Raw genomic sequence first — 14,961 nt, forward strand, 5'->3', positions numbered from 1 at the left:
CTCAGAGCCTTGCCGGCCAGTAGCCCCTCACATCGGGCACATGGTTGAGTTTCCTGACTTCCTTCCTTTGGAACAGCTTCTTCAAGACGAATCGACTCCGGTCCAGTCCCATCGTTCCCACGATAACCTGCACGACACACTGAGATGGCCGAGTCGGCAGGCCTGGCGCTCGGCGCCATCTCTCTCGCAATCCAGATCTGCAAGGGCGTCATTACCTATGCCGATGCAGTCCGTGGCAAAACAAATGCGCTACATGGTCTCGAGGAGAAGGCAAAAACGCTTTCGGACACTCTCGACTTAGTGGGAAAGACTCTCGACCGCGTCAGAGCGATGACGACGAATGCCCAGTCGACGACCATGGTGTCCTTGCTCGCGGTCATCGGCGCCAGCGTCAGATCATGTGAAGCCGACCTGACGGAGCTGGAGAAGTTCTTGATCAAGCACGCTGACGGCTGCCACATTTCAAGCCCGGGATATAAGCAGGCCTGCGTCAACGTATACAAAACGCTCAAATACGGATTTCGTCACACGGAGGTCGGCGAGATGGAGCAAAAATTGGCCACTGTCAACTCGACTTTGCTTCTTGGGCTCCAGAGCCTCGACATGTAAGTGCCATCTGATAGCGGCTTGAAAGGGAAGGCTAGCTGATCGTCTGCCCATTGCATGAAGCGATTTGGCCATGAGCCATTCCGAAAAGCTGGCCTCCATCCACGACAGCCATTCCCTGATCTCGGCGCAGCTCAACAACCAATACGGAATGCTCTCAAGCATTGGGTCCGAGTCGTCACAGGCTATGCAGAGACTCGACGACTTGAAACAAAACTTTAAGCAGCTTACTGGTCCCGTGGCAGAACTTATTCAATGCGACCTGCCCAGGTTCCAAATGCGCGTCGACAAGGTGGCCACAGATGTCATTCACCATGTCGACGCGCAATCGAAGCACATGGAGGTCGTCGTAAGCACACATCTCACTGCCCTCTCCTCGGAGCTCGCATCAATAAGGCAAGCAACAAAAGCCCAGGAACAGCTACTCCTGGCACTCACTCAAGGTTTCGAACACGTCTCTCCACCAGAGCGTAATATGGTGTCTGTGCGAAGACTTGCTCAACCACAAGAGATACCTGCGGAGACAATGAAGCGTAGGGATGGCGCATCAATTACGCAGATGAGTCCAGCCACGACATCCACGACCATCACGACCAGGAGTTGGAGTGCGTGTAATTGCCGCCAATATCGTGTACCTCGGGTCTGGGAGGTCAATGTCAAGGTCTCACGAATAGCCTTGTCAAGGCAGGATGTGGTATACCATCATCCACATTGCCGACTAGCTAATCACATGTCATCTCAGAGAGGCACGATAAGAACTGTGGCTGCTAGGGCGAAATTGCTCAACACTGTCATCGATGTTGCCTTCCATGTCAGTTACAGCTGGCGACAGGGTGCCACAGGGTTCACCATAGGTCCAAGACTCTCCACCTTCGCAGTCTTGGACTTGCGCCAGGCACCCGCCTTCAGAATCGTTGCTTTCTGGATGGACAATATAGTCCGCCACAAAAGTCGGTTCCAGTTGACAGACGTGGACGTGCATGACCTTCTCCTAGCTGCAATGCGGAGGATCCGACAACTCTTCCGGCTTCAAAGAGCTTCCCCAACGGACACAGATCAGTGGGGGATGACCTTGGTTATCCGCGCGTTGAGCATGATTTATCCATCCGTGAGTGAGAAACAGTTGGAACGATCCAACATCAGCCACTATGGCCGTTAACAATTCACGTCTTCACGCGCAGGCAGCAAATAGTCGTATGGTAGCCACTGCTATCCAGGCAATTGTCCACGAGTTGGTCTACGCTTTCGGCATTTCGGGTGCGCAGCCGACATTTTTCGGATTGTGAGTATCGACCATCTGTTTACACGGCGCAACGGCTTCGCCCTCGACACCTAGACCAATGACTCATAATCTATCCCCAGATCACCCCTGGTCTATGCTATGGTAGCCGCCCGTCATAAGCACTTACGATCATCAGGGTTTATAGAGATGCTGCTTCCGCATTCTGTAGACTCCACAGATATCTTTCCGCGCATTCGCTTTGATGATCGCTGGCTCATCTATGCACGTTCGTCCGTAGCGGCTCGCATCTGCAAGGGTGAGATATATCCATCCATCACGACTTTTCGCCAACTAACATAATCTATTCAGCGTACGCCGTAGATGAACTTAGCGAAGCAATTCTTTGTGGTCGACAAGACAATGTCACAGAGTTTATAAGAGAGAAACCAAATCTTCTCGCTGAAGAATCGGCTCTTGGTGGTGAATCCTATCTGGATCTTGCATTACACAATCCCGAATGGTTCGAAGGGGTTCTTACTGGATTGCAACTCGCAGTCCAGGATGGGCATCCACAGGCATCGAACAGGTTGTCAACGGTCCTCTTTGCTGTAGACCGATCCGGACTTTCCTTAGCTGAGCGCGTCGTTGTCAACTGCGTCACGCGACTCAAAATGGTTCACAGGCGGTCGAGTCACCACTGCTGCCGATCCGCATCAGCCATGTCAACATTGTTCGGCTTGAGGTGCGCGATGCGCCCTTCCTGCATGCCACTGGAGCGAATCACCTGCAAAAGCTGCCTTGCATCATACTACACCGAGCTTATGGCGCGCCGCCACTCTCTGAAACTTCTTGCCTTAAAGCATATACCTGCTGATTTGATCCGGACATTCGAGTTAAAATCAGCTGAGCCACTTGACAAGCATGTTGCGGCAGTTCTGAAAGCACTTCACGACCTCACAGTGCCCATACCAAGCTACTTGATCACGGCTGAGAATGATTGCAGTCTCAAATCTGTATGGCACGGGTTCATTGACTGGGTTCAGCAAGTTTCTTTCGATATTCCCCCATATACTGGGGCATTTAGTGTCCGGATCGCGAAAGCAGTTTACTCCGCGGGTTTTCAGGAGATACACAGCCCCAATGTCAACGGAGACACGCTTTTAAGCCACCTTATACAGACTCCCACCTGGGATGGGTATTTGAGCCTATCGCCGTGGGATCTTATCGACTGGATTCTTGAGCAAAGCGACAGGGGACTGACTCTACATACGACCTGGAATCATGGCCATTTGCCACACTCCGCCTTCAAGCTCAAATGCATCATGTGCGTTCGCGGACGTCTCGGGCTGAAACCTACGCTAGCTCACATGCTCGCCGGGGCCCTGGGCCTCTCTTTCCCGTGGTGGCTGCACTTGGGTAAGACATTACAACAAGAGTCCTGGCTGTCTCTTGTCTACAAGATACTGCCCTCCACCACCACTGACGAGAGCATTTGTCTGTGTTCCCCCAACGGGCGCACCCCCTTTACATACTGGTTGCTCAGCCATATCAACGTGAGCTGTCCACTGGGAACATTGGAAGAGCTTGAGGATGCGCTAGGAACGGCCATCGACACGTGTGGCCACTCGTGGACCGTTTCTCACTTTCAAACGGCGTTCCGTCTCTTCACGTTCGAGGCGCTCTCCATGGAGCATACCTGCGACTATGCGCCTGCTGATGCAACCTGCTCTGACGCCGACGACCCTGACAGCACTGATGATGCTAACCATACGCCCCTCCACCAAGCTATCACCACACTCTATCGGGATATATGCGATGAGTTCGATGCTATGATTGAGGAGGAATATTGTCCGATGCAGAGCCGTAGAGAGGCAGACGAATCAACTACAACCAGCTCAGAGAGATCTCCCGTATCCAGCGATGAAGAGGAAGAAGAAAAAGACGATGAGTGGAGTTCTGGGTCAGAGAGTGATGAACAATCCGATGATGCAGACCATTCTTCGGCCCTCGACTCGGAAGAGTACCGCGAAGCGGGTGAACTCTGGCCAAAGTGGCTGAGGCTGTGGACCTGGCGGCTCGACGACGCGCTCGAGAGATTGTCCGAAAAAGGTGTCCAGGAAAATCATATGCAGGCCGCCGCAGAGATCGGCGTCATGTGGTGTGATCCGCCGCAGCCGCCTCCACAAGCCACCAGCTCTCCAACTACAACATGGTTGAAGGTCAATGAAATCAGGCCGGAGTATATAGGTAAGGAGTTCTGGCTTCAAGAGCTGGATAAGATCTGTGCTGAGTCTTGATCCCTCCCTCCATGAGGGCTGACTGGTTTGATATTTGTATACGACGAAGAGCCGGATGCGTAATCGCTGTCGATGGAGAATGACGCGGCTGTAGTCAGGGCTGGTTGCAAAAGCAAATCGAATCCTTATTAATGACAACAGAACCTGTGCAAGCGGGGCTCCCGGTCATGCGTGACCTACCCCACGTGGCCATGAACCAGTCCGGGATGTACTGCGGCCCGGGACGTTGGCGGCGATCGGCGATCCGGCTGGCCTCTGCGGCCCGTGGTGGGGCCGGATGGGAAGCAATAAGCGGGCCCCGGGCCGTGCGGATCCACGCGTCCGCACACCACGTGTGTATGGTGCCTGACTGACGTAATTGCACCCGCTGATGGAGTAATGATGCAATATTCCGGTCAGTCTCTCGACACGAGCCGGCAGGTTCGGTAGATAAAAGCCAGCACGGGAGGAACACTTGGGTCTCGGGCCGTTGCCAAGCTTCCCCCCCCTTCAGTTACCCTCGTTCATCACGCTCCACTGAACCCCAGCAAGGATTCTCCATCCATCACGAAGTTCAATCACTTCTTATCACAGCCACTTTTTCTGTCTGTCAGAAGAAAATTCTTCAAGACACAATATCAACCATGCCTGCCCAAGACGTTGGCTTCAACAAGGTTGGCATGCTCGGCGTGGGCAGCATGGGCAGCGCCATGGCCCTGCTCATGGCCGAGTATGACTTCCAGGTGTTTTTCTATGACCCCAGCAAGGAGTCCATGGACAAGCTCGACAAGAAAAAGAGCGACCTGAAGATGGATGACAAGGTCAAGAGATGCAGCAGCTTTGTGGACGTCTGCGACAAGATCAAGGACAAGGGGAAGCCCCGCGTGTTTGTGCTCAGCATACCCCATGGCGAGCCGGCGGATAAGTGTATCGAGGCGGTCAGGAGCAAGCTCGACAAGGGGGACACTTTTATCGACTGCGGCAATGAGCACTGGACCAACACTGAGCGCAGGCAGGCCCAGCTAGAGCCGAAGGGGATATACTACGTCGGGTGTGGCGTGTCGGGAGGGTACCAGAGTGCACGGTCCGGGCCGTCAATGTCTCCCGGCGGCTCGAAGGAGGCCCTCGCGCAGGTGATGCCGTTCTTGAGGACGATTGCTGCCAAGGACAAGAAGGGCACGCCTTGCACGGTCGAGGTTGGTCCTGGCGGCAGCGGGCACTATGTCAAGATGGTGCACAACGGCATCGAGCAGGGGATGATGTCTGTAAGTGGTTGTTTTCCTACACCGGCGTGACGGTTTTCACAGGACTGACAGAGAAACAGATCATCGCCGAAGTGTGGATGCTCTTCACCAGAGGCCTTGGGCTTAAGCACGAGGAAATAGGCAACATCTTTGCTAAGTGGAACAAAGAGGGTCCTCTTCACGACTGTTTCCTTGTCGACATCGCTGCAGTCATCGAGCGATCCAAGAACAAGGACGGCCGCTACGTCCTCGACACGGTGCGGGACAAGGTCGTCCAAGATGTCGACGAGGAAGAAGGCACCGGCACCTGGACGTGCGAGGAGGCCGTGGCACTGCACGTGCCCGCCCCGACCATTCTCAGCGCACACCTGTTCCGCTGTGCGTCGGCAGACCTCGCCGAGCGCATCCTGCACCGCCAGGCTACGGGGTCCAAGGTCGACATGCTGCCCCTGAACGTGCAGGACAAGCACGCCGTCATCGAGACGCTGCACAAGGCGACGTACTTCTGCTTCCTCGCGTGCTTCACGCAGGGGATGGACATCATCCGCGCCAAGGACAAGCAGAAGAAATGGGGCCTCGACTTCACCAAGATCATGCAGCTCTGGCGTGGCGGCTGCATCATCCAGGCGGATCACATCACCGACCTGATTACCAAGGTGTACAAGCGACACGACCACAGCCAGCACGACATGCTCTCGAGCCCCGAGATCGGCAAGGAGCTGTCGGCCAACTGGGATGCGCTGAAAAGTGTCGTGATCAGGGGCGTCCAGACGGACGCTTTCATCCCGGCCATCAGCCAGACTGCCGAGTATTACAAGTACATGACTTCTACAGGACTGCCGACGCAGTTCATGGAGGCGCAGCTGGATTTCTTTGGGGAGCACATGTATGATTGCAAGGATGATCCGATCGGCGGGCCAGTCAAGGGCAAGCACCACTTTGAGTGGCGTCCCGCCAAGGGGATTACCGGAAAGTAGATTCAACTTAAGACTCGGTAGAACGCAACTGCTTCATGCACATGGATGCGTGAAGTGCTAGAAAGAAGGAAATTGATATTTTTCCATGCGACATACGTTTGAGCAGTATGGTATGGCGAGGCGATCCAGACACAGAAAGCCGACTGTACCAAGAACCAGCGTACTAATCGCTAGCGCAAATCTGTTCCATCGCACGGAACACTTCTTCTACAGTATATCCCCATTCCGACTCACTCGACGATTCTGATTCAGCAATACTTTGCTCACGCCAGACCACTCCCAAGTCCGCCGCGCGTTCTTTGGAGTTTGCTTCAACGTCTTGTTGGTGGAGTTCTTCAAGGCACGCGCTAATCTTCTGAAACCAAGCCTCCTGTAAAACGTCTGAGATTCTGCTCCAAGCTTGATGGCGATTGCCGTCCCGAGATTGACGGTCGCTGGCTGACGAGTAGTCAGGATAGCGATTATGTTCATTGCGGATCGGTACCGAGGTTAGCGTCTCCTCGAGCAGTGTTTCGGCCCAGCCCATGATCTCACGAAGCTTTCCGAGCAGCACATCATCGTTTTCATCAAAAGGGTCGGCATGGAAAGAGTTTGCATCGCTGTTCCCGTCTTCGTAGTCAATTGTACGAAATACTGAGGTGGTAATGGACCGCAGGTATGAGTCATCGATAATGCCTCAAAGGTCAAGAACCGAAAGACAGCCTGGTACTGTTCGAGGCTTAGGACGTGAGCAAAGTTCCCCAGGAACTCAAGGAGGAAATTTGTGAGTTCCATCGCGTTGCAGTGCCTGGATCCGAATCTGGCGAGGAGGTAGTGAGTCAAGGGCGTACGCCCGCCGGGTGAGTATTCGCATATCGCCGTGTCCTGTACTGAGATGGAAGATAACACGGTTCGCATAACAGCAAGTGCTGGCTGTGAGTTCTCAAGAAGCCAAACATTATAATTAGCCGCTTGGCGAAGTATTCGATGAGCAAGAGTAGCGCCTGAGGGCCATGTGACGGCGGTCAGGGTTTGTGTGAGCGAGAGAGTGTGTTGTAGGTGCCATTGCAGGATGTCCCACCGCGAGCCCTCTGAAACGAACAGCTCCAGTGGGGTCAACCCGCGCTGATTGGGTGCTTCCACGTCGCGGAATCCTGTTGAGAATAAAACATCCGCCAAGAGGACTCCTCGGCATGAATGATATACGGGCTCAATGGTTCCGTACTTGCCAGCCTCGGAGGTGATGAGCCTGGGAACATGTACAGCTCGATCACCAAGTTGTTCAAGTACAACGTGCGCAAAGCGATCCAGTGGCGCCTCATCATACAGTGCAAACTGTTCGCAAGTACGCTGCGGTAGCTCACGCAAGGCGATGTCCTTGAGGAGTTGCCGCCGCCGCTTGAGTTCGCGAAAATACAGTCCATAACACGACGTGCAGGCTTGGGAGTCGAAAGCGAAGTCCTTGGGAACCATAATGCAATTGTGCTCGATGAGCAGAACCAGGCAGGACGAGAACCAGCAACTGGGCTGGCTGTGATGTCCATTTCGGCCGCAGGCGATAATTGCAGTGTCGGCCAGAGCAATGTCGGCATGTGACGATTCGTTACCGCCATACTCGATCAATTCTCGAATCAAAATCTGTCCCATGACGTTCTCTGACTTTGAGAGGCCTTCGAGTATCTCTAAGAAGCAAGAGCCCGTGCTGAGCGCAAGGTGTAGATGGCTGGGTTCCTGGAAAGCAGGTCTATGCCGACGGAGAAAGCCTGGGTCCTTCTCCACGATTGCGGCGGCTGCTTGTGGCTGCTTGCGCAATATGGCTTCGCTGAGCGGGTCAATGTCGAATGCTGCGTATTGTCCTCAAGTGTTAGCCGTGCACGCAGCGAGGTTGTTTTGGTCTCGGTAGCTCTCACCATCAAGTGCGCTTGGGACTTTGAGCATTTCGCGCATCATGTAGTCCAAACGCCGATTCAAGGGGCTTTCGGCTCCCGCGAGGGCCAGCTGTTTCGTGATTTCTACATCGGGCACACCTATCCAATTTCGGTAATAGGTGAGGAGCGGTATCCTAGATTGCAGTGTAAGCTAGTGGTTATCTTCGCTTGCAAACTGGGACCTTCCGAGCCTGGGCGGTACACATACTCGCCGCGTTGATTGACCTGATTTAGAGGGACACCAAAGCTGTCCTTGAGCTCGCGGACCATGGTCTCTGCAGCCGAACGACCGGAATCTGGGACATCCAACTAGACCGCGAGTCTAGTCAGTACCGAGCAGTATTTATTGGTGAGGTCGGGCAGTGATTCTGCGTGCGCTCGACCTACCATCCTGGCCAGTTTATGCAAAATGTTTTCACCCTGCGCGTCGACATCAGTCGGTGAACCCCTGCCCGATGTATAGATCTTCTGCAAGTGGACAAGTGCCACTTCAAATAAAGTACTGTAATCAATATGTTCCCTGGTCCACTGCTGGCTCCGAGGATGGCCCGCATACTGAAGCTCCGACACAATTCGGAATGCAGGCGCTGAGCGCTCATCGACGACGGCACGCCACGTCACAAAAGGCGCGATACTGAAGCCACCAGCACCCTGGCGCTCCGTGAACGACACTTGAAAAGCTGCCTCGATGGATGTGCCAAAAAGCTTCAACCGTGCCGTGGCTCTTCGGTCGGTTTGCCGCTCCTCCGCCCAGGCTTTCGAGTACCGGCAGTGGGGATAGTGCTGGGCCGTCCGGCGGGTCGCGAGCGAGAAGCGATGCACGCCCAGCCGGGCTTGCCAGGATTCTGTTGTCCGGTAGAGCCTGCATGTGCACGGAGCTGGGCCGTGGTGATGTTTGTTGTCCAGAGCCGAGTTGATATCACCGCCCGCCACAGCCTGGGATACATCTGTGATCGCCTCTTTCAACATGTGTGGCCTCGCCACTAGTCGCTGCACAGATACGACGTCCCGCTTGCTCAGCGCGGCAACATCGAGGAAGGCTGTCCGCGCTTCCATGGTCTGCATAAACGTCAGGAGCTGGGCGGGAGCAACTGCCTGCTGCTGAACAAGGGCCACGGACTCGAGGCAGGTTGTTAAGGAGTCGATACCCTGCATGATCGTAGATCTGGACTCGTTCATGGTTGTCAGGACGGCATGTGTATCGATTGCGGCGATTTCCGCTTGAATTGTGTCAAGTCTATTCAGTATTTCGGTAGTATCGCTGTAAATGGAGGCGAGGGATTGTTGGCCTTCAACAAGTTTTGCTGCGACTTGTTCTGCTTGGGCCATCATCGCCGCCAGTGCAGAAGCGTGATCCAGGGACATGTCACTGAGAGAAAAGTCAGTACAGATGCAAGGAGGAACAGAGATAGAACATGAATCATGGGATCTCACACTTCCAGATTTTGCATCGCCAGCAGCAAAATCGAGTTGACGTTGGTGATCCGCTGCTCCATCTCGGCTCTTTGAGAGCCCCGAAAGCCATACTTGAGTGCCCGATACCCGTCTCGACATCGATCGCGAAACCCCGGGTGCGATATAACACAGCCAGCATGGGTGGTGACAAAGTCCTGCAGGGCGTTCAGGTCCGCCCCGCACGAGCTTATGCTATGAGAAATGTTGAGGAGTGCCGGAATTGTCCTAGTCGAGGCCGCGTTTGTTGCAGAGGCGCGTAGGAACTGGATGGTCTTGGAGAGCAGATCGAGGGTGCCGGCTAGAGTCTGTGCCCGCCGGTCGAGGGACTGCAAGTCGTCTGTGTGACTTCGCACCGCGTTGGCGTAGGTGATGATGCCCTTGCAGACCTCTATGCCGAGTGATATGGCGCCCAAGGCGAGGCCAGCCATATCGGCCATCTTTCCTAGGGGAGGACGCTCAGGCCGAGCCGTGCAGAAAGAGTGTTTGGGAAATGCAGAAGACGCTGCAAAGAAAGGCTGAAGCACTATGCAGAACACCTTGGTGAAAAGAGGGGTCTGTATCCCAGATGTGTTGGCAGGCAGGACGGGCTGTGCATGCCCAGTGGTCGGACCCCACGAGCCCCCTGCTCATGCAGTATGCACTGGACACAGCCCCCGGCCAACAGGAGGGGCTATGCTCGCACTTGAGGCTCACAAGGCTCTGCCATCCCGCCATCCTCTTGCGCCCCATCAACACTTCGTAACCATGCGCCTCATCGACACGGCAACAGAGCAGCTTGTCTGGCGCGTCAGCCCGCCGGAGCGTTACGCCATCTTGTCGCACACCTGGGAGGACGACGAGGTCCTCTTCCACGATGTCGAGCGAGGCACAGCGCATGAGAGGAAAGGCTTCGCCAAGTTTCAGGGAGCTGTAAAGCTCGCAAGAGATAATGGCTACCAGTTAATTTGGATCGATGCTTGTTGCATTGATAAATCGTCAAGCGCAGAGCTGTCCGAGGCCATCAACTCCATGTTCGCTTGGTATCGTCAGTCGAGCATCTGCTACGTGTATCTCGGCGATGTTGAGGTTACGAACCGGTTGTATCTTTTGGCCGACAACTCCACGGCCACCGACAACCACTCTTTCAATACCTGGACAACTCCGAGCGCTGTATTCAAGCGCGACCTTGCTGAATGTCGGTGGCTGCGCAGGAGCTGGACGCTTCAAGAACTGATTGCACCGTCACAAGTGCGCATCTACTCGAGCGATTGGATGCGTCTGGGGGACAAGCACGACCCGGAATGGTGCCAACTGCTTTCTCAAGTGACAGAATCGCATCGGGGGCACTCACGGAGAGTGATGGCTACAAGAAAGCGAGTGTAGCGCAGCGCATGTCTTGGGCCGCAGACAGGCAGGCCACGCGGGACGAGGACATTGCATACTCGCTGTTTGGCATCTTCGACGTCAACATGGCGCCCCTGTACGGCGAGGGCGGCGTCAACGCGTTCCGCCCACTCCAGGAGGAGATATTCGCCGCGGCACGGACGACTCGATCCTGGCCTGGACCACGACGGACGCGAGCACGACCCAAGATAGCCTGGGCCCATTGGTCACCAGCCAGCCCGTGCTTGCACCCTCGCCTGCATACTTTCGTGGCCAGGGCAACGTCATCCACTTCCTCTCCTCTTGGGCGCTCCAGGTCGATCACATGTCCCTGACACCATGGGGTGTCTTGATCGAGGCCCCAGTCCTGGCATCAGACGAAGACTTGCAGCATATCACGGCCGTCCTGTCCAGTCGCTGGGTGGCCGACTTTCGCGGTCCGCTCGCCATAGACCTTGAGTCCGCTAGTGTCTTTGATGAGTGGGCACCTCCGGATCACCGCGTTTACAAGCGTATCGGGCTCCGCCAAGTTCAGTTGCCAGAGGACGCGGCTCCACGTGACAACTTGTCGGTATACCTGCACAATCTCCCGCGGCGCAAGATCCGCCTCGTCGACAGTGCCAGCCCGCTTGGCCTACTTGCAGGCGAAGGGCGGGTCACAACAAGGACGAAGCTGCCGCGGATCTGGGTGCGGCTGGTCGAGGAGGGTGTCAAGATCGTGTCTGTATTGCCTGCTACTGCATGGAATCCCGAGCTCCTTGTCCTTGAACCTTCGACCGTGGACCCATACAAATCTCAGCGGCAGGTCATGGTATTGTCGGATGACGAAGCCACCGCTGCTGCTAACGGCGATGGCTGTGCTGAGGCTGGGCTCCATGTGATTGTGCTATCGGTGCGCCACACGGGCAGGGCCGCTGAGCCGTACGAGGTGGGTGTCCTCATGTTCCCAGTCTGGCCTGGCAGGGGCTCGCTGCAGGACTGCTTGAAGGATGCGCAGCAGATGGAGGTGCCGCCGGAGTCACTTTGTACGTTCTATAACCGCCCCGTCGGGCCGTGGCGGCCAAATGTTGCATCGCAGACCAGCAAGCTTGGCGAGTCTATGATCAGAGCGAGCCTTTGGGAAGACCTAGTATTCGGCGAAAAGGTCCATGTTCTGGACATTGAGAGAGATCGCACCACTGCATAGTCATACACTTCCCATGGATGAAGGTACCAGGCAGCTCATGGGATATATAATCTACATAGCTTGCTAGGATACCCATTAATGAATGTTCAATCGTTCTAGTCCACCTTCATTGCGGATGCTATCTAGGTTCAGGTAACAAATGTACGTCAATTGCAGCCACTGCAGTCTATCTATCTAGGAGGGTGAATGAATGAGGTGCCAGGACTTGCTTCCACGGAGTTCTGAATCTGATGGGATCGAGACTCAGGCTCTCGGCTCCATAGCGAGAGCAAGAACCACCCTGGGCAGCTGCCTCCTGGTTGATGATTTCATGCACATCTCGGTTCAGCCAGCCAGCATAACCTTGGACGCCATAAATACCAGGGAATGCATCTCTCTGGGACGATTCCTAAATCGCTTCCAGTTCCTCCAGCCAGTCGTCCAAAGTACGCTCCGGTGACATTGGCTCCGGTTCTTCCGGGAAAGGCGCCCCATCCGAGTGCCACACGACACCTATCGCCGCCGCATTCTCAAGGTCGTTCTTCTCTATGCTGTCGTTATGCATTTTCTGGATGCCTTCTTCGACCATAACTAACCAGCGGTCCAGCCAGGGTTGCCACATAGGCTCAGTGTGGCACGTATCCAGGTTGTCGCCACACTTGTCCAAGGTTGCCACGAACTCGTGGCGACCTCGGCCCACCAGATGGAAATCGATCAGGGACGACGCATTTTGAAAGTCTTTGTTTTGGTAAAATTGGTTGAAGTCCCTGGCTATCATCCTGTCAAGATCGGCGGTGATGCTTTCCATGAGGGCAACGACCACGTCGTCGTGCTCGTCATCCCAGCTTAGATCATCGCAAGGCCCTGTTGCTCGTGTTTCCGGATCTCCCAAAGCACACGAGTGCTCAAGCTTCAAGCCTTTGAAGGTCATCTGGCGGAACATTGCCTGGTATTGAGCCACGCCGATGTAGTCGCCCAAGTCCCACAAGACTTCGCGGGTATATTTCCTTATTTCTCGCGGACAGTTATATTTCCTTATCTCCCACAGGGAGAAGTCTTCCCAGAGGGTGGCTCGAAACTCCAGGAATTCAATGATGAAGAAGTCCCAAGGCGTGCAGCCAGTCCGCGAACACAGACAACAGGGGTCATCGTGATAGTCCATAGTAGCAAGCGATCTCGAGACGGCCTGCCGGGACCCAAAATCTTGTGGGAATTGCGACAGCGGCTCGCGAGCCATGTGCAACCCAATCATGGCCATCAAAATGTGCGCGACCGTTGCGTTTGTGGGCCTATCATCATAGCCACAGACTAAGCACAGGTGGTAGGGAGTGTTCCAGTGTATGTGTCCTGGTTTGAACGGAGTGGTGAGGTCGTCGAGAATAGTGACGTTGTGCCTGAACATCCATTCCACAAAATTGCAGATGCCATCTTTCCAAAACATTAGAGACCACCCTTCAAAAATTACAGGGCACAACACGCTGAAGCCGTCATCAGATGGTGCGCCCGTGTCGTGGAAGCCGGCGGCATACAGCGCCGTTGCGAAGTTCGTTCCGATCTCCGGATTGTGGTAGACCGGGCGGACAACTACCTCTTTGGGGCATGGATCCGCCATATCAAACCCGTGATCTCGACGCATGCGCTTGTTGTCAAAGTCCCCCGTGATCATATATGCTGGGATATTGACTTGAAGCTGGCGGAGCCTACGGACAACGGCAGTGACATGACGATCCAGGACGTCTTCTTTGTCCAGCGCGAACCGCATGATTTCCCGAGGCGTCAGATGTTGCAGCGCGAGATCTTTGAGCTCATCGCGTCTAAGCCTGAGCTCCTCAGCATATCGTCGGAAGCAACCCTGACAGGCGTCCGCGTCATTCAAATTGTGCAGCCTCATGATGCTACCGTGCCTCAAGAGGAGGTCGAGGACACCTGTATACCAGCAGACTTTAGGTGTTGCTGGTTGGTACCGGCTGTCGGAGTTCAGAGTGCCCTCAGACCTATGGATGCCACATCTTCGCAATGCACGATCTGCCAGAGACACATCGGGACGGGATGCCCAGTGCTCTCTCTCTGTCAAGCGACTTTGGCCGGGATACCACCTGTCGTCTGGGAACTCCTGAAGAATCGTCCGCACGTCGGGGCACGAGGCTTGTTTGTAAGCCAGGAGCTCAGCCATAAGCTCGTAGAAGCAAGCACCCAGCTCAAGCGCAAGATAGAGTGGGCTGTTGTAATAAAAGGCAGCTTGCCTGTAAAGTAATGTCGGATCCTCGTGTGCGATTCGCTTCGCTTTTTCTGGCTGGTTCCGCATGACCTCCTCGCTCAACGAGTCAACATTGAAAGCTAGTTTCGCCAGCTGTTAGCGTCGATCCAGGTTTCGATAATCTGAAGGATGCCCACACCTTCATACAAGGACGGTCTATTGGGAAACTCGGTGACAATCTCAAGTAAATCAAGACCATGATATCTTGAGCAGCTTGTTCCACCTTCGAACTCGCTCGGGATAAATATGTCGCAGACGTCCCAGGGAAAACAACCGAGAAATCCTGCGAGTGGCCATCTGATTATGTTAGGCACCGTTATAATATCCGTTCCGACGTCGAGGCAGGGACTGTCCTTACGCTCCAGACTTGTTCCGACTCGCCAATAAACCATTGTAACTGGGGACCAACTGGGAGGCAATAGTCTTACCCAGATCTATCGTCTTGACAAATACACCCATCTATTAGAAAGCTCGCTGTCAGCTTCAATTT

General features: G+C 54.7%; 7 protein-coding genes across 7 annotated transcripts; 4 read left to right on the forward strand and 3 right to left on the reverse strand.

The window, feature by feature from the left end:
• Positions 1 to 3,344: 3,344 nt before the first annotated feature.
• On the forward strand, positions 3,345 to 4,248 carry B0I36DRAFT_331969 (uncharacterized protein). Its single transcript, XM_046155047.1, has one exon. The coding sequence runs from the start codon at positions 3,514 to 3,516 to the stop codon at positions 4,123 to 4,125; it is 612 nt and encodes a 203-aa protein (XP_046008282.1). The 5' UTR covers positions 3,345 to 3,513; the 3' UTR covers positions 4,126 to 4,248.
• Positions 4,249 to 4,632: 384 nt separating this feature from the next.
• B0I36DRAFT_295406 (6-phosphogluconate dehydrogenase) lies at positions 4,633 to 6,343 on the forward strand. Its single transcript, XM_046151853.1, has 2 exons — positions 4,633 to 5,369; positions 5,429 to 6,343. Exons 1-2 carry the CDS (start codon positions 4,749 to 4,751, stop codon positions 6,323 to 6,325), a joined length of 1,518 nt encoding a protein of 505 aa, XP_046008283.1. The 5' UTR covers positions 4,633 to 4,748; the 3' UTR covers positions 6,326 to 6,343.
• Positions 6,344 to 6,382: 39 nt separating this feature from the next.
• Positions 6,383 to 7,695, reverse strand: B0I36DRAFT_331972 (uncharacterized protein). The gene has a single exon (XM_046155048.1). The coding sequence runs from the start codon at positions 7,220 to 7,222 to the stop codon at positions 6,815 to 6,817; it is 408 nt and encodes a 135-aa protein (XP_046008284.1). The 5' UTR covers positions 7,223 to 7,695; the 3' UTR covers positions 6,383 to 6,814.
• A 667-nt stretch (positions 7,696 to 8,362) lies between these two features.
• On the reverse strand, positions 8,363 to 10,173 carry B0I36DRAFT_164011 (uncharacterized protein). The gene is made up of 3 exons (XM_046148700.1): positions 9,667 to 10,173; positions 8,441 to 9,601; positions 8,363 to 8,366 (listed from the first exon to the last, which is right to left on the reverse strand). Exons 1-2 carry the CDS (start codon positions 10,122 to 10,124, stop codon positions 8,542 to 8,544), a joined length of 1,518 nt encoding a protein of 505 aa, XP_046008285.1. The 5' UTR covers positions 10,125 to 10,173; the 3' UTR covers positions 8,363 to 8,366; positions 8,441 to 8,541.
• Positions 10,174 to 10,605: 432 nt separating this feature from the next.
• On the forward strand, positions 10,606 to 11,142 carry B0I36DRAFT_331976 (uncharacterized protein). Its single transcript, XM_046155049.1, has one exon. It carries the CDS (start codon positions 10,696 to 10,698, stop codon positions 11,047 to 11,049), a length of 354 nt encoding a protein of 117 aa, XP_046008286.1. The 5' UTR covers positions 10,606 to 10,695; the 3' UTR covers positions 11,050 to 11,142.
• Positions 11,143 to 11,156: 14 nt separating this feature from the next.
• B0I36DRAFT_331977 (uncharacterized protein) lies at positions 11,157 to 12,383 on the forward strand. The gene has a single exon (XM_046155050.1). The coding sequence runs from the start codon at positions 11,375 to 11,377 to the stop codon at positions 12,233 to 12,235; it is 861 nt and encodes a 286-aa protein (XP_046008287.1). The 5' UTR covers positions 11,157 to 11,374; the 3' UTR covers positions 12,236 to 12,383.
• On the reverse strand, positions 12,363 to 13,769 carry B0I36DRAFT_331978 (uncharacterized protein). The gene has a single exon (XM_046155051.1). It carries the CDS (start codon positions 13,653 to 13,655, stop codon positions 12,624 to 12,626), a length of 1,032 nt encoding a protein of 343 aa, XP_046008288.1. The 5' UTR covers positions 13,656 to 13,769; the 3' UTR covers positions 12,363 to 12,623.
• Positions 13,770 to 14,961: the final 1,192 nt, after the last annotated feature.

This window comes from Microdochium trichocladiopsis, assembly GCF_020744255.1.
Source record: "Microdochium trichocladiopsis strain MPI-CAGE-CH-0230 chromosome Unknown B0I36scaffold_9, whole genome shotgun sequence".
Taxonomy (NCBI): domain Eukaryota; kingdom Fungi; phylum Ascomycota; class Sordariomycetes; order Xylariales; family Microdochiaceae; genus Microdochium; species Microdochium trichocladiopsis.